At 43.7% G+C, this 27,969-nt stretch overlaps 1 protein-coding gene across 3 annotated transcripts in view; it reads left to right on the top strand.

The window, feature by feature from the left end:
• Positions 1–27,969, top strand: part of LOC136611149 (LON peptidase N-terminal domain and RING finger protein 1-like) — an 81,524-nt gene that overhangs the window by 37,221 nt on the left and 16,334 nt on the right. For all 3 annotated transcript variants that reach the window (XM_066590444.1, XM_066590443.1, XM_066590442.1), the window contains exons 7-10: positions 6,718–6,832; positions 6,917–7,038; positions 13,127–13,285; positions 16,751–17,063. In XM_066590444.1, the coding sequence (XP_066446541.1) occupies positions 6,718–6,832; positions 6,917–7,038; positions 13,127–13,285; positions 16,751–17,063 (709 nt within the window). The remainder of the gene's footprint in view (positions 1–6,717; positions 6,833–6,916; positions 7,039–13,126; positions 13,286–16,750; positions 17,064–27,969) is intronic.

Here is a 27,969-nt window from a genome sequence, read left to right as displayed (position 1 = left end):
CCCAATCTCTCTTATACTCATTTGTACTGCAGATGGTCCTCTCCATTGAGGGCTCATCACATGCTTATTATAAGATGCATTCAAGTTCTAGGGTCTCCTAAGTTTTTTTTCTTAAAAACTAGTTGGCCTGGAAAAGCTGAGAGTATTGCCATTTCTCAATATATTCACCCTGTTGGCATACATATTTTTCAGCCGCCCCTCCCTGATGGCATGGCTATTGCAAACGCTTCTTGAGAGGTCTGTTTTGCCCACTGGAAAATCATTGATGGCACAGCTGGAAAACTATGGGACTTGAGTGTCCTTTGGAAAAAGCCAAAAATCGCTAGGTGCTAGGTCTGGTGAGTAGGGAGAATGAGGAACCAGTTGTTGCCTTGAAGAAACCCCTGAATAAGGGCTGCCCATCGAGCAGAAGCGTTGTCTTGATGGAAGACCCCATGTGTAGCCTTTTCCTGACATCTTTCTTGTAATGCAGGAAGGAAGTTCTACGTCCAAACGTCTTCATAGGTTGCAGCCGTCATCGTAATGCCTAAACATGGCCACCATCATTTTTTTCAGCATTGATGGTAACCCAGAATTTCTTTAGTAGAGGCGAGTGCCTGTGCTTCCTACTGTAATTTGGTTTCAGGATTGAAAAGCGACATCTCATCCGTTGTGACAGTTGTTGGAATGAAGGCACCATTCATCACTTGTCAAGATTGCCTGAAGTATTTCCAACACCAGCCTTGTGATTTTCGGTCAACAGTAGCTGCACCCAACTGGAGGAAACGTTCCGTATCTTCAGGTCTTTACGCAGGATGGTGTGGCCAGATCCTACCGAAATGCTGACTTGACAGGCAATCTCTTCTACAATCAATGGGCGGTCCTCCATAACCACTTGCTCAACTTGTGCAATCATGGTGTCCGACCGTCCGGTGCTTACCCGAGGCATGACGTTCGGCCTTCTTTGAACTGTCAAATCCACCAGTGCACATTTTTTAGGTCCATGAAACCTTCACCACATGTCCTAACCCAAGTGACGATTAATGTCGATGGGTGTCCTATTTCATACAAGTGAAGAAGGGGATGATAACACGCTATTCGGAGAACGTGAATGTAACCATTAGAAGTATTGAAAATGCTTCTGCCTTCAGCCAGTGCCATGTGGGTTCTGTGCACTGGATGATGCTACCATCTGTCTCGCTCATCCCGGAAAATGTCCATGTCTTCTAAAATGTGTCCCATGTTTCTGTCTGCTCCTATACCTTGAATGCATCTTGTACTAGACCGTGGAGAAGTGGTTTCTTCATATGATTTCAAGATTTTGTCTGTCTCACAAAAAGTCACTGTCTAACTCCAACCAAAGCAACCCAATATGACTAAGAATGTGTTAATTATACTAACTCCTCAATGACAGGTCAGTAATGGGCCAGTCAATATGTAAAGTGTTTTTTGTTGGCAGTTAGCCTCTAGCACAGCGTAAGGGACAGATTCTATTACTACATCTTGGCAAGAATCTCCATAATCAGGTATTCTTATCCTTTTTATTTCTCATTTCTCTCTTTAAGATACTTTGTACGTATTCTAAATAAACTTTCTTAAATCTTTCATCATGAGACTGGAATATTGGTTTTCCATAAAAACATTTTTAAAGGGACAGTGTTTTTTTTTTTAAACTAAATTAATTAAGTAGCTATTCCCCAGTGTATATATGTCAGCTAGTGTTACCTTGATAAGTTCTTTCTGTCTGCAATTCCTTGCCTCTCTTTCCTCAGATGGTCATGGGATCTCAATCCTGACCAACTCAGATTTGCTAAGTGGTTCTAGATACATTTTCTAGTCCATATCTCAGTTTGTGTAATGCTGTTACGTGGATCTACCACAGCAACTGTGTTGAGGGGCATATGGGCATTCCTGCCACAGTTACTGATAATGATTACGCAGCTCCTGTCACACAGGTATAATAGAGGAGATCACAGCTTATCCTCCTGACAGTATACTTATGGTTTGCAGCTTATTTAGGTGAATACAGAAGGTAATGATAAAATTAAACTGTTTTCCCTTCAGAGAAAAATTGTATAGCCTTAACTGATGATGGGTTGATGCATCATGGTATTAATGTGGAAATCAAAAAACTTACCATCAAGATGCTGCATCAGACAGGGAACTGCAGTGCAGGAATGCACAGTATCAGGAATACACAGAGGAGACCAAAAGAGTGTGACAGGTTATCAGGTGAGGGGGCAGGCATGGAACAATTTGGTTTTTGTCAGAGTGGCCCTTTACATGCAATGATGCAGCAAACTTTAAATTTACATTTAACCCCTCAAATGCCATTGAAAACATGAAGTGGTGGTTTTCTGAATCATAGTGGGGAAAGCTTAAAATGCTAACTTAAATGATCACTGACTTTGCAAACAACTTGTGCTTATGTGATAGATAGCAAAAGTGCAACTCCCTTTGTTTACCTAAAATGATTTTTTTTCCCGAAAAATCACTTAAATGCTGGCCACCAGGGGTCTGTGTCTTTCTGTCTCTCTTTCTCTTTCTCGTGCCTATAGCTGACTGGTGAGTTATCTATGTTGCTGCTCATAATTGCTGTATAAAGTCTTACATGCTGCTGTTACGTCTGCGTGTGTTACAGAAAGTTAGAGAACAGGGTCTTCTGCTTTCTTCATGTGCTTTGTATAGAAGACCTGAGAACAGCAATCTTCACCCATCCCAAAGCGAGATGAAAGCTGGAGATGCAGCCTACAGAGAGGGGAAATAGTGATAAATGCATAATACTAGTCCTATAATGGCCACGCACAGTGTTATTCCTCATGTACATATACAGTACCTAGCATCCTATTCTGAAAAGTCAGGTACATTTAAAAAAGGAACCCATAATCCCATTACTAGCCTTATACTGATGGCATGCTGCCTTTTCACTTGGAAATAGCATTTCTAACATGGCCTTATTAAATGTGATAAATTGGATTTACATGTAGATATGCTACATGGTAATCGCATATCTGGAGTTATGGGGCATAATCCTTGCAGTCACGGATTCGTAGCTGGGTGCGATTTTTGGCGTAGCTAGTACTGACGTCAAATGCCCAAGGAGATGCCAGTCAAAGAGGAACGAGCTCCATAAGAACTAATGTCACCCTGACTCTGTGATGCTTCAGCACATACCTGATGACTCCAGCATGCACGGATATTAAATTTCTTTAACCCTTTGCAATCCAATTTTGGATTTAGGGTTTCCTACGGGTCTTTCTCTTTCTGCCGTTATACAATGGCGCCATCTGCTGGCTAGAGCCAGTACTGCTGTATGACATGCTGGGGAGGCCACTACAACAGAGCAGCCAGTAATATACAATAAGAATACCCTACCGGACGTCTTGCCACATCGGAGCTGTACAGGCTTCAATCAGAATGTCTTCAGATGTTAGACAGTGGATTGGAAAAGGTTAAGGCTTCATGTCCGCGGGTGGATCGGTTTCCGCATGTGGGACCCTGCAGCGGTATCCGACCCTGCCCGTGGCCGAGGATACTGCGGGACTTCTACTTATCTGTCCGGGTCTTCTGCGGGTATTCTCTTTTCTCCACTGCGGATGTGCGGAAACAGCGTCCGGCGCACATCAGCTGTTGAGTTTTTTATTTTATTTTTAACCCCTGCTTTCTCACGGAATCCGCAGCCTGCGGTCGGGCTGTGTATTGGACGCCTTCCATTAACTTCAATGGAAGCCATCTGTGCAGGATCCGCAGTGAAATGAAGCCTGCTGCGTTTTTTTTTTTCTTCTATTTTCCAGACCAAAAGATCCGCAAATCGAATCCACCCGTGGACATTGGGCCTAAAGCATACCTGAATTTAAGAAAAAATTTCAAAAACAGCCCCGGTCATCATTGACTGCTGCTCTGCTATTTTTTTGCACTCAGCTCTATCAATTTAGTTTTCCATATAGGTTTTTCTATTTTTCTGCTGTTTGCAATCCACATACAGGTGATGGGGTGTCAGCAGCAGCCATTCTGCCAGTACTGTACTGCGGGGGACTTCCCATAATTCCCATGCTGCATCGCCCAAACTGCGGCAAGTGAGAATCTGAAAGCCCTCCTCTCTGTTGCATGTAGTAACTAGCAGTGTCCCCATGTCCCTGTTACTAGAGAAACAGGATTGCAAAGTTGCTAGTGGCAATCACTTCAAACTCAATTTTCGGTGACAAAACTAAAAAAAAACGGAATAATGCAAGTATATTACATGATTAATTGATGCATACATAGGCTATTAGATGAAGGCACGCTGTGCAAAAAGTTAGTGTCCATACAAGCACTAAAAATGTGATGAGGGGTTCACTTTAACGTTTGCTACATCTGTATGAATGCTGTGCCTCTATTCTAACGTACAGATCCATGGGATACTCCTTAGGCTTTATTTAAAATAATTAATAGGTACCTTCATTAACCCCTTAATGCCAGAGAACGTAAGCTTACATCATGGCTGGGGGGGACAATTAACACAACAGGACGTAAACTTACACCCTGTGGATGGCAGGTGCTCCGAAGTGAGTCCACGTCATCCTGCAGCAGGCGCCAGCTGTGACTGATAATCAGCATTCATACTACAGCAGCAGGGATCGCTATTCTCATCCATCGATGCCCGCTATTAACCCTCTTCATGCCATGGTCAGTGTACATCGTGGCATATAAAGGGTTCACAGAGGGAGCGCACTCCCTATGTGATGTCATCGGCCCTTCGGGATATAATTGCGGATGGGAGCTTGTCGTGGCCTGCGATCACTATTTTAAGCGATTTATAGCATTGCTGTACAGAAGTAGTGTAATGCACTATTGTAGTGATCATAGCTTTTATGGTTCAAGTCCCCCACAGATACAGAAGAAAACCTTTTTTGTGCACTTTACCATTTTTGCATTAAAAAAAGTTGACCCCCCCCCATATATTTGGTATCCTTGTATCCATAAGGGCCTGTACAACAAATTGAACACACTATTTATCCTGCTCAGCAAAAGAAACCCTAAAAAACAGAGGCAAAAAGCTTATTTTGTTCATTTTGCCTCCCAAAAAAACGCAATAAAAGTGATCAAAAAAGCTTTGTGGACCCCAAAATGGTACCAATAAAAACTACAGCTTGTCTCGCAAAAAACAAGCCTTCACAGAGCTCTGGGGCTTGGATGCATCTAATTTTTGCATTCAAAAAATTAAAATACAATTCCAAAATGGGTTTTTATTGTGTAAAAGAGGAAAAACCTAAAAAAAGGTAATTTTGATATCGTGGTAATCGTACCAGCCCGCAGAAAAAAGTTATCATGTCACTTTTCCTGCATGATTAATGATGTAAAAAAACAAAAAAAAATGGTAGAATTGATGTTTCTCCCTGCCTTCCAAAAAGTTACTAAAAGTTTTACAATACATTATATGTACCCCAAAATGGTAACAATAAAAACTACAAAAAACAGGCCCTTAAGTAGCCGTGTTTATGGAAAAATAAGGTTATGGCTTTTAAAAAGTGGAGAAACCCCCCCCCCCCCCCCCAAATGAATTTGTGCGTCCTTATGGACGAAATAGGCCACGTCCTTATGGGGTTAAAGGGATCCGCCACTCAGAAGCTCAAGGTTGAGAAGTACAGTCGGTACCTACAAGGGACAATAACCTGTTATATATTTTTCTTCAGATCTTACCTCTTGCCTTGTTTTTAACTCAGTTCCATTAGAACCGTGCTATGATCTGTAACTATGATTTAGCTACAGTGTTTCATCTGGAGTAGTCTGGGACACGCCCCCCCCACTGCAAGGGAGGCAGCCTGAACCAATGATGAAACGAGGTGTGTCTCAGACTATTTCAAATTAGACACTAAAGCTATAAATCATAGTCACCGACAACTGCTTTCTCCTAACAGAACTGAGCTAAAAAGTAACCAAGAAGTAAGTGTGGTTTTACACGGATCAACTATCGCCCAAATAATCGCTCCGTTAAGCGAATGTAACTGACAGTAGTTTTGCGTACACACAGCCACCAGCAGTTTGTTCACTTGTCACTAGTCTCTTTGTTTCAGCTAACCTAAAAATAGTCGCTGGTTGATTAATTATCCAGGCAGTTGTTTGTCTTTCAATGACTAGCCAGGTTGACAGGTGGATTTCGCCGCCCTGGATCCCCATCGATCAGCTGATCGTCCGGCCCGCTGTCAGTACAGCGGGTTGAATATTCTCATCGATGGTCAGAGCTGAAGGTGTAATAGCTGACCTTGCTTCCATTGATATCAATGGGAGCGATGCCTTCTATTACACTTCTGTCTCCTTATTGTAGTCAGGCAGCACTCCAGTTGATTTCAATGGGAGTAAAGCCAGTTGTTACACTTCCGGCCCTGACCACTGATGACGTCCAGCCCACCTCACTGACAGCAGGCTGGGCGATCAGTTGATCGGCGAGAATCCAGAGTGGTAACGGCTCCCCGACGATCAACTGTTGATGACCTATCCTGAGGATGGGTTATCAATAGTAAAAGTCCCTAAATAATCCTTTTCTTTAAAATGTTGCGCTACACATGTAAAAGTGATGGTAGAATATGTGGCGCAAGAGAGCAAGATGGGGGCTGGCATCACTAAAACCCTTGCAGGAAAGGTTTTTTGCTGTGTAGGCAGCTGGACCGTTCGCCTTCTCTTTCAAACTTTTAGTCCAGAAAAGATACATTTTGAAAAACTTTATTAATAATGTTTTACCATTTAACTGTGTGTTTGCAGGATGTTTTTGGAGCCGGTCACCACCCCCTGTGGACACACCTTCTGTAGGGAATGCTTGGAACGTTGCTTGGACCATCAGCCTTACTGCCCTCTATGCAAGCAGTGCTTAAAAGAGGTGGATATTCACTTCAATGTTCTTTTTATGCTGTGACCTGCACTATACCATTAGTTAAAGATTTTACGGTCTTTTCTTTTGCAGTTCCTGAAGGTGGGGTCTTATCCGATCACTGCTGTTCTGCAAGATCTTATGATGACCCTATTTCCTTCAGAGATGGCTGACAGGAAGCAGATTCATCTTACTGAAATTGCTGAGATGTCCAAGTAAGTCATTCGTTATAGTCTGTAGTCGATTAAATGGGTCACGCTCCAAAACCTTCTGACTATAACTGGTACTTTTTTTTTAGTTTTGAATGAACTAAAAGTTAAGCAGTTTTTAAAAATACTTTTGGCCTAATTTAGATTACCATTAGAGATGAGCGAGCACGCTCGTTTAAAGGGGTTGTCCGGCCAGAAACATTGCATGTCATTACTTCTGTTTGCCCATTTCCATGCACTTTGTAATATACATTGTGCATGGAAAATGAAGCAAACAGAAGTTTTGGACTTACCTGAAGGGGTGCCCCCCCCCCCCCCCCGTGTTGCTCCTCCGTCGTCCCCGGTTGCGACAAGAATCTTCTTTTCTTCTTGTCGGGCCGCAGCAGCTCTCGTCGGCGCGGGAACGAGCCTCTTCTCATCCGCGTCTGCGCAGTTCTTCTCTCTGCAGCCAGGACCGATATACGATCTCCTTGTGTGCAGGGGGGGGGAGGATGGAAGAGCGAGGAGCAGGAACTGAGCTCCCGCCCCCTCTCCGCCCCTCTGCACTATTTGCAATGAAAGAAGGTGGGGCGCGGGCGGGGCTAATTTCCGAGAATTAGCCCCGCCCCATCCCGCCTCTCCTCATTGCAAATAGTGCAGAGGGGCGGAGAGGGGGCGGGAGCTCAGTTCCTGCTCATCGCTCTTCCATCCTCCCCCCTCCCCCCCCCCTCACACAAGGAGATTGATATCGGTCCCGGCTGCAGAGAGAAGAAATGCGCATGCGCGGATGAGAAGAGGCTCGTTCCCGCGCCGACGAGAGCTGCTGCGACCCGACAAGAAGAAAAGAAGATTCTTGTCGTAACCGGGTACGACGGGGGAGCAACACAGGGGGGGGGGGCACCCCTTCAGGTAAGTCCAAAACTTCTGTTTGCTTCATTTTAGTGTAAAAAATGGAGCCCACTATTCCTGACACTGTGCACCAAATGCCTTTCTTCTAGCCGTTCAATGGTGGTTCATGAGTCAGGTGGGGAATTTCAGTAGAGCAGTGCCTCGTATTCTGTAAATTCACGTGACCTGATTAACTAAACCACACTTTGTCCATCAAAGTACTGCACTAAATCCAAAACTCCTCTAGCAGTCAACCACATACAGTAATGTACGTGTTTTGGCTTTGTCAAGCTCTTTTAGTTCTTGCCCTCGTATGGTTACCGATTCAGAGATTTCAGCACTCGCCGACATGTCCTTTGTGATGCACCAAGTTGCTGGACTAGTCTCAGAGTTGAATTTCGAGGGCTATTTTCAATCCGCGGTAAATTTCATGGCCGACTTTGGACAAAAAAAACCTGAAAAAATTGATTGGTCATCGGGGTCTAAAATGGGTCTACCATTGAGGGGCTAAAAGAGATCCAGAATTCTTAAAAACATGGTTACTTCCTTCCAAAAAAAAAAGCATCACATCCGTCTACAGGTTGTGTGGGGTATTGCAGAACCGCACCATTCATTTCAATAGAGCTGGACTGCAATGCTAGACATAACCTACGGACAGGTGTGCCACTTTTCTATAAGAGGGCAGCCATGTTTTTCTGCTTTGGCACAGCCCCTTTGAGCAGCCACAATTTGCTAATCATCTCCTCCATCATCACAATATCATTAAATCTATGTAAATTAAAAACTATGACTGCGGCACATAAAAACAGCTCTGTTCTGCTGATCTGCATGTTCTTTCTTGAAAATGAATGCGGCGGTTTGAAGGAAAGATAATTACTATAGCAAGAGTAGCTTAACGGAATAACAGAGATCACTAATTGTGGGCCCCTCCGTAATTACTCTGCTGATATAGAGCCTCGGCAGGTGGAATTAGAAATTTACCCTTAGAAATTCTGCTGTAATTAATGTGCTTTTCATGACCTTGCGCTGACTCCTGGGCCTGAAATTGAAGATTCCTGTACCTGTATGTAATTCGCTTCGCTCTGATGTCTGCGGTTGGGTCTAGGCGTGTGCGCTCAGCCGGTCCTAGCAGCCAAGGGTGCTCTAGCTGCACACTGTATAGATGTCTTATGCCCCTTTTACACAGGGCAATACTCTTATCAACGACCGCATGAGCAAGTGACGTCACCGTTGACTGTTCGCGGTCGTGCAGAATGTTTAAACAGGCAGATCATCGCCGAGTATCGCTCACTTCTCTATATTCCTATGTAAGACACTGAGTGTAGAGCGTTTGGGCGCAACGAGAAGTGAGCGAACCGGAGATGATGTTTATGCCAGCTGAAACTGAGTGGCGAACCAAAAGTGCACAATGGCTTCGCGCTTAGACTGGCACGAGGCTTGTCCTAGGGCTGTCTTTGTTTTGTAACTACTGATAGAAGAATACATCATGGTACTGCATTTCGCTTATTAGTGTTGCGTTTGTACGATGCTGTATCGAGTCAGAATCCGCCTGTAACACAATTATTTCATGTGCCTGAACTTGCCCATAAAGGGCATGGGCCAAGATGCACAACCCCTCCGAGAATGCGGGGCTTGGGGTGATCAGCGCTCGACTGGGGGAAGTCACGGCCAGCCTGACATTTCCCCTGCAGCAGTTGTTGCAGGGAATTGTAGTGTTACAGGGTGGCAATTCACACAATTGTCCATTTTCTAATATCAGGACGGCAGAAAGTCCAACAGGATGGGAGCTGCTCTTATTGAGCAGCTCTTTGTTCTAGGACATAGGGGGGGCCCAAGCAGGCGGAACCTGTTATGACATTCATATACCCTAATATAAACAAGAGATACCATCTTGGCACAACCTCTTTAAATAATCAATCATTTTCCCAAAAGTTATTTCAATAAAATAACTAATGTGAGAACTAACGAGCCCTAGTGGCTTTACAGGAAAAATAAAGAAAAGGAGGCAACTCAGGTGCCTTTAATATCCTCACCTCGGGTGCCTTAATGTCTACTTGATCGCATTAGAGTTATTTGCCAACTGTATGCTTGAGACATAAAATCAATATTTACATATTTACAATATTAAAGACCTTTTCAGGAGGATATTTCCGATTTTCATATGACGTAGATGAGGGCTGTGATATATATATATATATATATATATATTTTTTTTTTTTTGTCCAGAAAAAAACACAGATTCAGGTAAATAACCTTGGATCATTGCTGTAAAACACTGCACTGAGAAAACCCAAAAAAACTTATTTGAATATAATAATTAATGTGGGAACTAGCAAAATTGCAAGTCACTTTATTTACCTACAATGATATTTTCATGTTGAAAAGTCCCTTTTTGGGTGGCTTCACACGATCGTGTTTTTGTGCGTACAAAAGTGCGCACCTATGTACGTGCAAAAACACTCGTGAATGCAGGTCTGTGCATTGCCTTTAATAGAGCCGCAGCTGCTGCCGGCGGCTCCATTGAAGGCAATGGTCTGCCGGCACCCCTGAATTGTTTTTCAGGAAAAAGCTTTACATATAGGCCCTTCCCCGAAAAACAAGAATTTTAGTGTGAAAAACAATACTTACCTCTCCGCTGCTAGCATGTCCCCATGGGGATGAAGAACACATCTGCCACATGCGGGAGATGATTCCTTCATCCCCGCCAGGAAAAAGAATTCCCTGCCACACCTGTGACAGATGCAGCAAAGAAATTCTTCATCACTGCGGAAAATAAAGAATTCCCTACCACAGCTGTCACAAATGACGGCTGCAGTAGCCGATCAAGCTGCCGGCATCCAGTAATTGATTTTTCAGGGAAGGGCTTTAAATATAAGCCCTTCTCTGAAAAACAAGAAAAAATGGTGCTAAAAATAAAATCTATACTCCCCTTTCTTCAGCTGCCGGAGCTCAGCAGCGTCCAGCCGGCTCTTCTCCTGCACTGCTGTGAGGAGGGAATTCTTAATTCCCCGCAGGGATGAAGAATTCCTTTGCTGCATCTGTCACAGATGTGGCAGGTGCAGCAGGGAATTTTTTTTTGTTCGCTGGGATAAAGGAAACATCTGCCACATGTGGCAAATGTGTTCTTCATTCCATTGTCTTCAAGAGAAGGAAGTGGGGAGGAGGAGAGAGTCAGAAGCAAAGATTCACATAAACACGCTGCTGTTGTGGAGCAAGCGGTGCGTTATTTGCTGTGTTACAGCTACTGCAATGACCTCTACACTGCTCAGTACTAAGGTATAATGTCTTCCATGACATTATATTATTATTATTATTATACTACTGTTTGTGTGTGTGTGCTATAGAGGGTTAGGAAGTATAATCCGCAAAAAAAAAATGTTTTAGCTGTGGTTTTTTATTAAGCTGAAGGGGCTTGTGCAGATTATTGTGATTGTAATTATCATCATTTTTCTGGTCATTGTAAATGCTGTTAAAATATTGAACTCAAGTACTGTATTATGAGCTGTAGACATCATCACTTAGGCGAATATTACACAAGCACTAGTGGCCATCACTAGTGCTCACATTTTCCCAACAATTGCCAGGCTGACTCTGCAGTCAAGCAATTAGCGCTATTACGTTAGCGTTAATAGCGCTGCTGTAATAGCAGCTGTAGGGCACTACTACATGAGTCCAGGTAATTCCTGGGATTTGCAGTTAATTGTCACACTGCACCTGAACTTGCAGGCTCAGCTGGCAGTCATTGAGAAATCGTGAGTGCTTGTAGCTTTTCTAATGTATCCTTTTCCACCTAATTGATTATTTCAAGCTGTGATTGGACAATGGGAAAAGGATAATACTGTCATATTGTTTTGGCTCAGCTTAAGCAGCATTGTGACTACAGAGGGAGCTGCTGCTAAAGGCTCGACTTCTACAAGCCAAGAATCTTGGCTTTGAAACAAGACCAAGATCACAGCTCTATCCCGCCACCCTCCAGAGCACACTCGGACAAGAATGCAGTTACTCGAGAAGAGTGAGGCTCGCTCGAGTAACTGACTTATCCGAGCGTGCTTGCTCATCTCTAGTTGTCATTGATTTTTGTTCATATCACATGCTTTATCAATCAGAAATCATACTGGCTAATTGTCACTTATGCGTAGATGAGCACTTGTCTGTACCTAATTAGGCCATTGATTAAACAACCCTGCTTCTTTGGCTGCATTCCCACGAATGTATATGGGCTAGGTTTTCACGCCGAGCCGATATACGTTGTCCTCGTATGCAGGGGGGGGGGAGGATGGAAGAGCCAGGAGCAGGAACTGACTCTTCCATCAATTCCACGAATTAGCCCCACCCTGTTCCGCCTCTCCCCATTGCAAATAGTGCAGAGGGGCTTAGAGGAGGCAGAGAGGGGGCGGGAGCTCAGTTCCTACTCCTGGCTCTTCCATCCTCCCCCCCTGCACACAAGGACAACGTATATCGGCTCGGCGTGAAAACCGAGCCGATATACATTCGTCTGAATGCAGCCCTAAGCTGTCAAATGCTGTGGTCATTGCTGTCTGCAGCATTTAAGTGGCTTTATAAAATATTTAAAAAAACCTAAAAAGTGGCACACCACTCAGCTGCCTTTTAGTGTCCTCTTTATGGCACCTAAGTTGTGTGCCAACTATGTATGCTTAAGAAATAAATTCAATATCTACAATAAAAAAGACATTTTCAGGAGGGTTTTTTCAATTTTAATATGGACCATTGCTGTAAAATACTCCACTGAGAAATCCCACATAAAATCCTGCCCTTGTGATGAACATTAGTAAGTGTAATGATTGATGTGCAGAGGGCTAACTTTTGCAACCATGCCACTTTGGAAAATCTGTAATTGGGTCTCCCAACTATAACCATTCATAGACTGATCTCCTTACATCGAGAAGAGGGAGCTGACCCTTAACCCCTTTAGTGGCACGCCCGGAAAATCTCCACTGCACTGACCATGCAGTTAAACTTGAAAGATTTCCGTGGACAGCTCTACTGCTGAAATGCTGGCCAGGACACTGTTTTTGTGCCACTGTATACGTTTGGTACTTCGAATTACCTCAGGAAAATCTCCAAGGCTTGCTGCGCTGACATGGTAATAATAAACCTGCCACTGAAGGAGTTAAGGCTCTTGGTCTTATTTTATGAAAGAAACTCTCTACAATGTCATTTGTCACACAGAACTTCCTGAATTATTGTTCCTTCTGCTTTCTTTCAGTCTGGTTAGCAATGTGCCAATCTTCGTCTGCACTGTGGCCTTCCCTGGAGTCCCCTGTCCTCTCCATGTGTTTGAACCGCGTTATCGCCTTATGATGCGTCGCTGCCTTGAAACTGGCACCAGGAGCTTTGGGATGTGTTTATATGAGAGCGGCAAGAGGTACTGATTACACGCTGCTTCAATGCTTATTTATATTGTCCCAGAAACTCACATCATTTTATACAGCTATGCGGTAACACATACAAATATATAGAAAGGAGACTTTTTACACCTTCTTTCTTCCATTAGGGGGCAGTATTATAGTAAGCTTGGCGACCCCGTCATCTCTGTTATGCACTGCAACATTACCTCTTCCAGCATTATTCATGCTACTTTCTGCATAGAGTAAGTAGGTCAGTCCGTGATGTGTTGCTCTGGGCCCTGCATCTGGCACCACTGGCAACGGCACAGTGATAGTAGGACTGTTAATAATAGGGCTTCCCTCTTGAGTGGTTGTAGTTTACAAACTTTTCCAGGTTGATCCAGCAAGCCAATGCACAAGCTACACTACATAGTATTCTGCACACATTGCTTGTTCATAAACTTGGGTTGTCGCATCAGAGACAGTACCACTCAAAAAGACCCCATCAGGCCCCAGTCCCGGCACACCCAGTAAATAGCTGACTTTGCTGGAAGAAGCCATGGGCAGCAAAAACTTTGCAGTGTTGCCTAACAGATGAGTGGCCATCCATGTGAAAAAAGACAGCTTGGGGCTGCCAGAAAAGGAGTTGCCCCCTCTTTGTTTTGGGTCTTGAGTGGAGGCCATCTCTGTGATGGCCATATGCCTTTAAAAAGGGGTTTATTTACTATTCAGAAAACCCTTAGTCATATTCCTTATTAGGGAACTCTGAAATAATAGTATTTTCCAGATACACTCACTGTCAAAAGCTATCCATCCTCTAGAAGGAGCTGTCGGAATTGGATAAGAGTTTCTCTGTGTGACTGTAACGTTGATAATACCCTGTTTCCCTGAAAATAAGACATACCCAGAAAATAAGACATAGCATGATTTTCCAGAATTTTTGAGGATGCAAAATGATTTTTCAGGCCTTTTGAGGATGCTTGAAATATAAGCCCTACTCCAAAATTAAGCCCTGCTAACAGTTAATTTAAAAAGTCAATTTAAATAGTGTCCAGGCAGCTATACATGTAAAAAAGTTAAACCTATTTGAACAAAAATTAATATAAGACACTGTCTTATTTTCAGGGAAACATGTAGTAAGTGATTACAGTATAGCAAAAGGAGAATTTATTGCAGAAAACTGACCCCTTCAAGGGAGGGTCTAGTACCCTGTTGTACCGCCTCTAGCTTGGATACAAGATGTGATACAGGCAGGCATGGAGGCTCTAGTACCCTGCTGTACTGCCTCTAGCTTGGATACAAGATGTGATACAGGCGGGCATGGAGGCTCTAGTACCCTATTGTACCGCCTCTAGCTTGGATAGAAGATGTGATCTAGGTGGGCATGGAAGCTCTACTACCCTGCTGACTGCCTCTAGCTTGGATACAAAATGTGATACAGGTGGGCATGGGGGCTCTAGTACCCTGCTGTACCGCCTCTAGCTTGGAAACAAGATGTGATACGGGTGGCATGGATGTTCCAGTACCCTGTTGTACTGACTGGTCGCCTTTTGTGCATTCCCTTGCGCATCTACTGCTCCCAACACCTCCCAATTGGTCTGGTCAGAACGGCCCAGGTGGCGGCAATTCATCCATATGACCATCCAGCTTCTCGCATTCCAATGATGCGGCCCTTCTCAAACTCTGTTAACCGGGCAAAAGCTATTTGACTACGTCATAGAGGCGTCTAGTAGTCAGCCTGCTCCACACAAGCGAAAAATAAGTTCCTACACACAGAGAGCCTCTGAAAGCCTTTTATAGGCCAAGAGGGGAACCACTTTTTGGGCTTCAGGTGACAAGACCGTTCAACTGATCACGCCACAACTAATCAATTGCATATCTCTCTGAGATGTAACTGCATGCCGATTTTTGCAACAAAACGACAACTCTTTCTAGGGGCTGGATTTTTTTGACGGAGTGTGATAAAGTGACCCTTCGTTCCTGGATACACAAAGATGTCTGCAGCAGCTTCTCTGACTACCTGATCTACACTGTGCATTAATACGTATCATTAGTCTAAGACACTACAAAGATTGGCCAGTGCTCGTGTGTGAGCTGCAGCTGCCAGTTAGAGTAGCATGTAGTGTCTTACACGCTGTCCATTAGTATGCATAGGCAGTCTATCAGTCAGAAAAGCGGTGCAGCTATCTTTGTCCAGGACTGGTGAGCTGCTTTAACCCTTTCCAATCCACTGTCTGACGTCTAAAGACATTATGATTAGAGATGAGCGAGTGTACTCGGATAAGCACTACTCGCTCGAGTAATGTGCTTTATCCGAGTATCGCTGTGCTCAGGTCTGAAGATTCGGGTGCCGCTGCGGCTGACAGGTGAGTCGCAGCGGGGAGCAGGGGAGAGCGGGCGGGAGAGAGGGAGAGAAAGATCTCCCCTCCGTTCCTCCACGCTCTCCCCTGCAGCTCCCCGCTCCGTGCCGGCACCCGAATCTTCAGGGACGAGCACAGCGATACTCGGATAAAGCAAATTACTCGAGCGAGTAGTGCTTTTCCGAGTACACTCGCTCATCTCTAATTATGATTTAAGGTTGTACAGCTCTGATGTTGGAATACATCTGTCGGGATTCTCTTACTATATATTGCCAGCCTCTCTGCTGTCGGAGCCTATCCAACATGTCACCTCATGCAGTACTGGCTTTAGCCAGCATATAGCGCCGTTTTATAACAGCAGAAAAAGAGTAAGGCCCATAGGAAAACCAGAATACAAATTGGATTGGAAAGGGTTAATCTCTTCCCCAGAGTGGAGAAGAGGGTATAAAGAGCATTTCTCTCTCTGGAGGACCTGACCTTTCTAACCTTACACAGACAACCCCAAAAAAGGTTTGCTACTGTGTAGCCAGTAGAGCAAAGTGTGATTGTTCTCAGTAAGAGAAACCAAGTAATCTTGTAGATATGATAGCTTTTAATGGCTAACAAAAATACATGAATACAAATTTATACCAACTTTTGTCACTTTCAACAGAGGCCTAAATTCTTTTAGGGGATTCATGCCCGACTGGGAAGTATGAGACCTCAATAGCACAGATAACACCGCTGACCTGATGATCTCTCAGCACTAATTCAGGGACCTTCATCTGTTTGTATTTCTGTTATAGTCTTTTAAGTGCAAATTAATCCCACCTTGTCTGTGTCTTGTATTAAGTATGTATGCATATATATGCGTGCCTCTTCAGATCCATTTCACTTTGCCTTGATGAAGGACCCTGTGAGGTCTGAAATCTCGCATTAACATCATGTATTTTTGTTAGCCATTAAAAGGTATCCTATCTACAAGATTACTTGAGAACAATCACACAGGCAACCCATTTATATGAATGGCCACTGTGTAATGCTTAATTTCTCCTGTGGGTGTGCTGTAGAGAAAGTGAGCACTTACTACCAGGTTTCCCAACAGGTTACTGATCACTGGGGGATACTTTATGATTAGTTGATTGTGATTGTTGACTTGAACAGCTTTTCAGACTACGGCTGTATGTTGGAGATCCAGCACTTGGACTATCTGCCGGATGGTCGGTCACTGGTGGAGACAGTTGGAAGAAGACGTTTCCGAGTACTTCAGAGAGGCCTGTTTGATGGGTACCACATAGCCGAGATAGAATACCTGATGGACAAGAAGCTGGAGGATGAGGAATTGCAGGAAGTCCAGAGATTACATGACATGGTCTACGGTCAGCTGGAGGAATGCTTCTCCCAGAACAGAAGGAACCTTCCACAGCGTATCTTCATGCATCATGCCAGCCCGCCTCCGAAAGAGGATGACATACAGGTCAGTGTTGGCTTGAAGGAATGTGAATGAAGTCAAGGTGTTAATACAGCAATGTCATCTTACACCTGTCTGTGGCGTATCAGATGGTCTCTACAATTGGATTTCTCCTTCTGGAGAATCTTTTCTTTGAACTGCAGCATTCCTCTGTTATCCTCCTGGAAATATATGAGTAAATTGATATCTGGGTTTACTATTCCCTTTGTCAAACGAAGTGTAACCATGTGGAGTCTTACATTGTCTAGTCAATGCCGACAGTGCCAGCGTGTGTAGGGACGCACCCTATGGCCCGGCAATGGCATGGTAATACCAGAGATATATCATGTTCTTAGGAAATATACTGGAGAACTGTACTGTTACAGGGAATGCTATTACTTATTGTAATACGCAAGTCAGGCGAGCTGAATAATAAGATCCCACTCAGTAATACACCCCTTTTTACCATAACACAGTAATAATATACCCTTTTACTCAGTAATCTCCTCTTTTATGCCCCTATTCAGTAATAATGCCACCTTTAATGCCCACACTCAGTAATAATGACCCCTTTGGGGCATACTCAGGAATAATGACCGCCAAAGCCGGTGCAAGAAATGCAGCGGCAGAACAGTTTTTATCATTCACACTACTGCGGGACGCCATGCTGCAGCATGCATGGCATAGCCTGACTTCTACCCTCGCTTCATGCCATGCAGCACAGTACTGTACTGAGAGCAGGAGACGGGGAGAAATCAGGACCTGTCCTGCGACTTCCTACAGTAAACCTCTCAGGACAGACCGGGCTGTTGGGCCACACCTGGCAGTTTGGGTCGTCCTTGAGACTCGGGCTCCATAGAAGTCCCTATAGCTGCTACGGCACTAGTTACGCCCCTCTGTATGAGCCCACAAGGCAAAACATGCATGTGCAGTCTTCATCACTGGTGTTGTATCCCAAATAATGTAAGTAAATGTATGTATGAGCATAGAAAGCCCAGGCTCTATAGCCACAGGTGCTTACAGGTGGACAACTAATAAACGGAATGGGCGGACTACAATACCCAGAGAGGGTATCAAATTTGGGATTATTAACCCTGGGAAAAAGACAGTTGAGTGGCGACCTAATAACTATGTATAAATATGTCAGGGGACAATACAGAAATCTCTCCCATCATCTGTTTATACTGTGACTGTAACAAGGGGGCGCCCTCTATGTCTAGAGGAAAGAGGGTTTCTACACTGACATAGAAGGGGTTCTTTTCTGTAAGAGCAGGGAGACTATGGAACTCTCTGCCTGAGGACGTGGTGATGGCGAACTGGATGAAAGAGTACGAGAGGGGCCCGAATGCCTTTCTTGAGCGATACAATATTACATCATATAATCAAGTAAAAGGAACGGTCTAACCATACAAAAAATCCCAGCGCTCCAGGTAGTAAAACCATAAATTGCAGGTGAAGTACTTACTTCACAGGGGTGCCTCTGCAGAGTGCACCCCTAATCCAGCAAGGCAGTGAAATCCCTCTGAGGGGGAGGTTCACCGGATGGATCAGATCAATTGCAGTTGTTTCTTCCAATTCTATGTTCGGCCCCCCATTGATGCTCTCCATTGTTGGATGTCTGAAGGACCAGGGTTGGTAACCAACGTTAACGCACTCCAGGCCTGTGGCTGTGCCAGAGTTCCCATTGGGGGGCCCAGATACGTTAGGGTGAATCAATACTAAAATGATGTCTCACCTGATTAGTTCACCATAAAGCTTTCTCTGAAGTCCTTCCTATCTCTAGAGTGCTGCCTAAGCTCATGTTTCTACATATTATAATTAGAGATGAGTGAGCATACTCGCTAAGGGCAATTACTCGATCGAGCATTGCCCTTAGCGAGTACCTGCCCGCTCGGAAGAAAAGGTTCGGCTGCCGGCAGGGAGCTGTGGGGAGGAACGGAGGGGAGATCTCGCTCTTCCTCTCTCCCCCCCGCTCGCCCCTGCTCACTGCCGCAACTAACCCTCAACCGCGCCGGCAGCCGAACCTTTTCTTCCGAGCGGGCAGGTACTCGCTAAGGGCAATGCTCAATCGAGTAATTGTCCTTAGCGAATATGCTCGCTCATCTCTAATTATAATCACCAATTACTTCAGAATGGTTGTTAACATACAGATTATTCTAGCTGCCCGTTTGAAGTTAGGAAGCAATTTGTTTACCTTTAAATGGGGGAAAATTGGCTTCAACCTCATTGTTTTGTTTTAATTTGCCTTCTATTTGCCTTCCTCTGGATCAACATTTGGGGGCAACAGGCTGAACTGGATGGACATATATCTTTTTTCAGCCTAATATACCATGCTCTATGAAATGGTTCAGCATGCTACGGTGTTTCGTCTGGGATTTTGTGCCGGCATGCACCAGAGGACAAATGGTGCTTCTGACATAGACATGAACCGGCGCTAAGGCCGCCTGCACACGAGCGTTCCGGATTCCGCTAGCGGATTTTCACGCGCGTATGGTACCCAAATGTGCTTGCGGATAGGTGCGGATGCGTGAAAAATCACGTGCGGATATACGCGGATGTGTTGTGGAAAAAAACGCGCAGAAAAACCAACAGACACCCCTTATTGTAAACCCAACCCCTAGAGAACTGCCCATTCCTTGGAAAGCTTAAAAACCAACACCCAGACTCCGTTTTGTCCCTCTTGCTTGTGCGAGCACCGTTAAATTATTGATGTCTTTGTGGGCATGGTTGATCCATGTAACTTTTTTCAGGCGCTTCTCCAGCGTGACTTTATTTCAGTCACTGCAAAAAAATTCACAAGAGGAATTCATTACTACAGATTTTGCATTCTTAGATCCTGCATTGGCAAGAAATACTACCTATCTCCCTCTACAAATTTGCCTGTGAAGCTCTGTGCTGTGTGTTGGGACGCCTCCTACCATGCCTACTTCCTGTAGTCATAGCAACCAGTGACTCCATCCGCAGCTGCACTGCGGATGTACTGCGTGAAAAAACGCACCGATTCACTTGTATTGGAGGCTTCACGCGCAGAATCCGACCCAAATTAGAACAGGTCGCAGATTTTTTCACGCGCGTGAAAAAACGCGATACAAATCCGTCCGTCTGGGGACAACTGCGGATCCTCATAGGAGTATATTGGCTGCGGTCTGGGGCAGATAATGTGCCTAAAATAACGCGCTTGGAATTCCGTTCGTGTGCAGGCACCCTAACAGATGTGGAGTTTGCTGCAGATGTTGGAGTGGAAAATTGCCGCTGTGTGTGGACTTAATCTAAACGGGTTGTCTGCTTTGTTTCTCTGCCATTAGCCTCTGTTAGTAACTGCTAGACTGGAGATTTAATTCTTTGGACAACCTACATTAACATCATTTCATTATGATTGCCAATCACCGCCTATTGATGGCATGTCACTATCAGCAAAAAATCACCAGTTGGCCACTGTAGTCATGTGACTCCAAAAAGTTGACTCCAGAGCAACGGGGGGGAGTATATCAGAATTTTTAATTTTTCTGATTGTGAAAAAAACCCTTTAGTTCCTCCCCAGGGCTCAATTTTATCTCCATTTCAGCAACCGCATAAAACATAATTGACTTCCACAACATTTTCTGTCCTTTGCACAACACTTATTCTAACTTAAAACAGCCCTTCGGTCTTCGGACAAAATTCTGTCCCAGACGGAAGGTGTTTTTGTTACCTGAAGTCGTTGTTCTCTGCCACACATCAAGTCCACTGTTTTCATCTATCCAAGATGGCTACAAGAACTTTCTAACTACCTAATGCACACTGTGCACAGTTCTCTGGTCAGTGCTAATCACGTGGGCAACTCTGGCCAATCAGAGAGCAAGTATAGGGCATTGGTAGTCTAACATGACAATGCACTGTAGGGATTGGGTAGTATGAAGTATTGCGTCGGTCATCTTGGACAGCCAAAAACGGGAACCGATACTGGTGGATGGCAGAGAAGAACGACTGCAGGAAATATATCCTCTCTAGTCCCGGGACAGAAAACGGAGGGGTTGCTTCAAGCACAATTGGATTGTACAGTAGGTGCGATCTGACTAGTCGCCTCTTCCCGTCCTGCACACATTCATCTTCCTGCCTCCCGATTCTCTCTCAGCCTTTGTTAAACGCACACTGTTCTCGCACCACATTTTATTACTGTCCCACATGTTCTCCGCAGGTACGGCAATGATCGTTAAGCCGCGCACAGCATTGTCACCGCGCATTAATCTTGTCCTGCTGTAACAATCGTAAAAGTTGACTGCTAAATTTTCTTGTCACTCTCCAAAAATACAAGGCTCATTTATTCCAAAAATGAGATCCTCACCAGCGGAAAACACACAGTCGTTCTGAATAATGTCAATATTGCTACAAACTGATTTTATTAAATTACGCCGGTAATGAGGAGACGCCGTAGTGTGATTGCCGGGAGCGGAGCTACGGGTTTTGACACTCATGCTGTTGTCAATATGATTAGAAGATTGCAGTGTAAAGTCATTACTTGCTCTAAAGCTGCCCATAGACATCATTTGTGGTGGGATCGGGGGACAATCTGTAAATGTATGGTTGCCGGTAGACCCCCACTGGCCATTTTTGTCAAGTGGCCAAAAATCACACAGGCCTCCGTATTTCATAGACATAACACACACGTGTGGGGAAATCGGACATAACTACAAGATTCATAACTCTAGGTTAGTATTTGTTAAAAGGAGGTGAGGGCCGCTATCTACAGGGTGTCCCAAAAACTGTATACACCCATTAACCCCTTGAGTCGCGGGTTTCCTACCACTCTGCCGTGCCCACCAGGGCAGGTTTTTTAAAATGGTCTAATCATTGAATTTAAACTAATTTTTCAGTTGCGTCTCAAGAGCCATAACTTTTTCATTTTTCCATTGACATGGCCATATGAGGGCTTGTTTTTTGTGGGACAAGTTGTGATTTTTTAAACAGGGGGGAGGAAAAAAAGAATGGGGAAAAAAGAAAAAAAGGGGCCATGTCATTAAGGGGTTAAATAATGTATTAACTTCCTTCTCTGGGTCATTACGACGCACACGGATACCACATGTGTGATTGTATTTTTGATTTTTTACAAGGTTAAGGGAGACAAGTGTTTTTATTATTTTTTTTATAATTTTTTAACTTTTTTTTTTTTTTTTTAATTTTTTTTTGTCCCTTTAGGGGACTTCCACAGGGACTCATCAGGACCCCTGATCACATTCCGGGGGTCCGATGGTGACAGCCCTTTACATGCTGCAGTGACAGCCCTTTACATGCTGCAGTCACATAGACTGCAGCATGTAAAGGGTTAACACAGCAGAGATCGGAGGTTTTCTCTGATCTCTGCTGTAAGAGCTAGTACCTAGCTGTCCTCTGACAGACAAGCACCAAGCTCTCCCTGCCACAGAGACCATCGGCTTGCTTCTGACAAGCCGATGGTCTCTATGGCAACCTGTAAACAAAGCAGGAGATTGCCGGCAGATCGGCAATATCTTCTGCTGGTTTTTCAAAGCCCTTGCTTTGTTCTCTGTGGGACTGTGCAGGCAGAGCACACTGTCACAGCTTGTGGCATTGTGCTCTGCAGCTCCCATAGTGATACATAGCCCGGAAAATCTTCCGGGCTATGTCACTATGAGCAGTGGAGCTCGTCCCGGAAAATTTCCACTCAAGGGGTTAATAGCTTATCACTCACTGGGGGAGATAAAGCAAAACCGCTGCAAAGGAAAGCAGAGACCTGGTTGGGTGTCTATGGGCAACTAAGCCAGTTTTCCTTTGCGGCAGTTTTGATTTATCTCTTCCACTTAATTTCCACTCCTTTTTTAGGCTTAACCAGTTAAAAATAACGGGTGAAACCCGACTAAGTTTTAACTACTTCAAGACCAGAGATTTATCATTTTTTTTTTATTTTCTTTTTTCCATCTTCACCTTCCATAGCTTTTTAATTTTTCTATTGATCTAGCCATATGAGAGCTTTTTTGTTGCGGTACGAGTCGTATTTTTTTTTCAATAGTACCATTTATTTTACTATATAATGTACAGAAAAACTGTTAAATATTTTTAAAAGTGGGGAGAAATAAATAAAATGTAACTGCTCCATTTGTGGTGGGTTTATTTATACAGCGTTTGCAGTATAAGAAATTTGACATATGAACTTTATTTTATAGGTCGATGCAATTTACGGGGAGACCAAATTTTGTATTGTGTTTTTTTTTCATGTTTTTATATTTTTGAAATGTTAATAACATTTTTCTTAAACAAAAATTGCTTTCTGTCACCGTGTTCTAAGACCAAAAGCCTTTTTACTTTTTCGTCGATTGGACAAGATGAGGGCTTATTTTTTGTGGAGTGAGCTGTAGTTTTCATTAGTACCATCTTGGAGGCATATGTATGTTTTTTTTTTTTATTACTTATTCACATTTTGTGGGAGCTGGATTCCAAAAAAAGAATCGTAACTCTGCCATTTGGTCCTTTTTTTGTTTTTCCTTTTTTACAGCATTCGCCGTGGGGGATAAATATTGTGGTATTTTAATAGTCTGAAATTTTATGTGCATGGCGATACCAAAAATGTGGGTTTTTCATTTTATTTATTTTTTTTTTTTAGAGAAAAATAGGAAAGCGATTTTTTTTTTTTTTTTTTTTTTTTTTTTTACTTTTAATATATTTGTAACTGTTAAAAAAAATATAACTTTTTGAAATCTTTTTTTTGTTACACTTTTTTTATTTAGTCCCTACGGGGCACTTTGAACTTGTGCGATCATTTGATCGCTTGTATATGTATTGCAATTATTCAGTATTGCATTATATAGCTATTTTTGATGTTTCATTTACAGCACTGCCACAAGCAGGACTTGAAAGGCATCTATTTGTGGCAGCCCTGGGAGCCTTCAGTAGGCTGTGGGCTGCCAGGCTAGCCCATCGACAGCCTCCGCTCGTGCTGCTGAGTGTCCCGACCAGTTGCAGGAAGGGGCACCCCCACCTCTCGCTGACTGTTTAGACGTGCGGTCAACATTAAATTATACATAAATGTGTTGGTCCTGGGCGGTCAAGCCCCCTCTGGCTTCCTCCCTTCTCCCTGGTGACACCACATACATGCTCAGCCAAGTTGAGTGTGTAAGTGCATAGGGAGATTGGGAGGATTAGCTTGTTTGGCCAACAGCAATCTAAAGTGTATGTAAAGGGGGTGGTGCATGACATTCTGCAGTTCTCCTTTAAAACATACCTGTGCTTTCAGATGACTTTCCAGAATAAGCTGCCATGTGCACATTAGGAATAACATTATTTCTGGCCATTATGACTTTTATCATGTAGTTTTCACCTTTATTCCTCTCTGCAGGCTGTATCTGTAATTTTCAGTTGTCCCTAGCAAGTTATTTTCACATGGGAAAGTGCGATGTAAAGGCACACAACCATTTGCATTTTTCCTTTCACTTGTACGTGTGATCGCATGAATCAAGAATTGCCGCGAACGAGCCCATCCATCAGCAGAAATCCTTGGAATGACCACTAATGCTTATACAGCGCCAGCTGTCTTCTTTCCTCAGCGTTGGACACCGAGTAACTCCCTCCTCCTCCTTTTTTCTTTTTGCTTCCATAGAAGTCTATGGGAGCCCCCTGCATGTCTCTACAAAAGATAGGGTAAGGCCTATCGTTTGATGCAACGTATAAAATTGACGAACGAAAACTGCCGCCGATGTGCTATTTTTTATGCGCCCAAAAATCATTCATCTGAATGAATATATTGGAATCCAATGCTTCCGATGGCTGCAATTTGTGGATGAATTTTTTTTTTTTTTTTTACGCGGCTAAATAGCTGCTTCTATATGGTAGTGTGAATAAGGCCTAAGTCTGTGAAAATCTGACCTGCATCACACTCTGTGATTGGGATTTGTATTAGTACTAAAAGCTCATCGCATTGATGGGCATGCATTTTTCACATGCAATTTTTTTTTCGTGAGGGTGAAAAACGTATGTGCTTCCAGTAGTTAAACTGGTAAAAACGCATCGGGCTCACATACAATTTTCGCGCAGGAAATAATGGGACATGCTGCGATTTTTAATATGTCTTTTGGTCAGAGAGAAAAATCACTCATATGAATTAACCAATTTGAATTAATGGGTTCTTTTACGGTGCAAGTTCTATCCTTCTCACAATCGCACAGAACTCATGCTTGAAAATCGTTCGTGTGAACACAACCTGAGTCCTTCTCCTACTATCTGTTCTCTGTCGGCATCTACAGGTAGTATATGAGTCTGTCCCCTCCTTAACCCCTTGAGTGGCGGGTTTCCTACCACCCTGTCGTGCCCACCAGGGCAGGTTTTTTAAAATGGTCTAATCATTGAATTTCAACTAATTTTGCAGTTGCGTCTCAAGAGCCATAACTTTTTCATTTTTCCATTGACATGGCCATATAAGGGCTTGTTTTTTGCGGGACAAGTTGTGATTTTTTTAAACAGGGGGGGGGAAAAAAAGAATGGGGAAAAAAGAAAAAAAGGGGCCATGTCATTAAGGGGTTAAATAATGTATTAACTTCCTTCTCTGGGTCATTACGACGCAGGGATACCACATGTGTGGTTGTATTTTTGATTTTTTACAAAGTAAAGGGAGACAAGTGTTTTTTAATTTTTTTTTTATAATTTTTTACCTTTTTTTATTTATTTTTTTTATTTATTTATTTATTTAGTTATTTATTTATTTTGTCCCTTTAGGGGACTTCCACAGGGACCCATCAGGACCCCCTGATCACATTCCGGGGGTCCGATGGTGACAGCCCTTTACATGCTGCAGTGACAGCCCTTTACATGCTGCAGTCACATAGACTGCCGCATGTAAAGGGTTAACACAGCAGAGATCGGAGGTTTTCTCTGATCTCTGCTGTAAGAGCAGGTACCTAGCTGTCCTCTCACAGCCAAGCACCAAGCTCTCCCTGCCACAGAGACCATCGGCTGGCTTCTGACAAGCCGATGGTCTCTATGGCAACCTGTAAACAAAGCAGGAGATTGCCGGCAGATCGGCAATATCTTCTGCTGGTTTTTCAAAGCCCTTGCTTTGTTCTCTGTGGGACAGTGCAGGCAGAGCACACTGTCACAGCTTGTGGCATTGTGCTCTGCAGCTCCCATAGTGATACATAGCCCGGAAATCTTCCGGGCTATGTCGCTATGAGCAGTGGAGCTCGTCCCGGAAAATTTCCGGGCGTGCCACTCAAGGGGTTAAAGGGGTTGTCCCACGAAAGCAAGTGGGGTTAAGCACTTCTGTATGGCCATATTAATGCGCTTTGTAATATACATCGTGCATTAAATATTGGCCATACAGAAGTTATACACTTACCTCCTCCGATGTTGGCATCCCCGTCTCCATGGCGCCGACCTGTGCATGCGCAGAAGACCTGAGCGGCACGAGCATGCCGGAGTGGCCCCATTCAACAGAACAGAAGAACAGAAGAGCAGACTACGCAAGCGCGTCTAATGGAAGGAGAAGAAGGCTTCGGTCGGCGCCATGGAGACGGGGACGCCAACACCAGAGCGGGTAAGTGTATAACTTCTGTATTTAATGCACGATGTATATTACAAAGTGCATTAATATGGCCATACAGAAGTGTATAACCCCACTTGCTTTCGTGGGACAACCCCTTTAACTTGCTGTTCTACTTGTGTTGCTTGAGTTGGGTTTTACTTGACAACAGGCAGTGGACAACAAATTAGAGCAGAACTTTTTTCCCCCATAGACCACTTGCAGATTTTTTCTTTCTCTTTTCTGTAGACCCCCCTGCCCGCCTAATATTGAATTTTCCTTAACTTATTGAAGTCAAATAGGTATAGTTTGCGCAAAACTTCTTGGGCTCTGGCAGTTCATGGGAAAACAATAAGCAGTAGAATCTTGATAGGTAAATTAGCTACTGCGCAGGTCTGTTTTGTCTATCACCAGAGCCCAAGACGTTTTGCCGAACACTGCATGAACAATTTTATGAAATATCAAAGAGGTAAGTAATGGCTATATGCAAAGTCTGTATAAGGTGTATTATGTCATTTGCAGAAAGCCTAAATGTTGATGATGACCCGCCGCACATGTGGACCCCCATTTACATCTTGTGCAGCACCAAATTTTTTACTTGCTGACATGGACCCCCAATCAGTCAAAATCGACTCCTGGGTTCCATATAGACCACTTTGGGAACATCTGAATTAGAGGGAAGGGAGACCCCTAGTGGTCAGCAGTTTAGAGTGTTTAAAATGCCTTTTTTTGCTGAAAAAAAACCAAATAGTGTCACGTTCTTGCTAGTTATCAAATTGGTTTTCATATTAACACAAGTTGTCTCAAAGCGTAGTGATAGTTTAAGAACGGGGTAACGTCCCAATTTCTGAATTTGTGACCTCAGTATTTACCAGGCCACTTTGGAACACTTTGGTAGGGCCGGGTCACCCAACTAATTCTGAAACTCCACAACGAAAGATGTCTTCCTATGAGAAGATGGTGGCTGCATATGGCCACGTAAATCAGTCTAATTACCAGCACCTGCTATGGGACTAGGTTTATGATGACAGTGTTCAATTATTCAGAGCATCACATTATCCGGGACTCCCAGCAGGTCTCTTTAATTGCTGCATTGTAAATCCCTACCTTTTTGTTTGGCAGACTTAAACCGCAGTTGAAATCCCTGGGTAAGAGGTAGGGTGCGGAACTCGAGGAGTTAATGTCCCTAAGCTTCAAGACGTTTACGTATTACACTTGTTCACTTAAGAGGACCTATGTTATCTTCCCTATGCTTATTCTCTGTTATCAGCCATTCAGAATGTGATCAGGCAGACTAGGTCTTTCCACGTCGATCTTACTTTTCCTCTCAGATTCCCTGGTTTGCGTTAAATGGAACCTGTCATCATAATTGTCTTCATACAACTGGCTATACCGGTAAACCTATTTTGGTAAACTTTTTTGAATTGACTC

This window comes from Eleutherodactylus coqui, chromosome 2 (assembly GCF_035609145.1).
Source record: "Eleutherodactylus coqui strain aEleCoq1 chromosome 2, aEleCoq1.hap1, whole genome shotgun sequence".
Lineage (NCBI taxonomy): Eukaryota > Metazoa > Chordata > Amphibia > Anura > Eleutherodactylidae > Eleutherodactylus > Eleutherodactylus coqui.
This window is presented reverse-complemented; position numbering and strand designations above follow the sequence as displayed.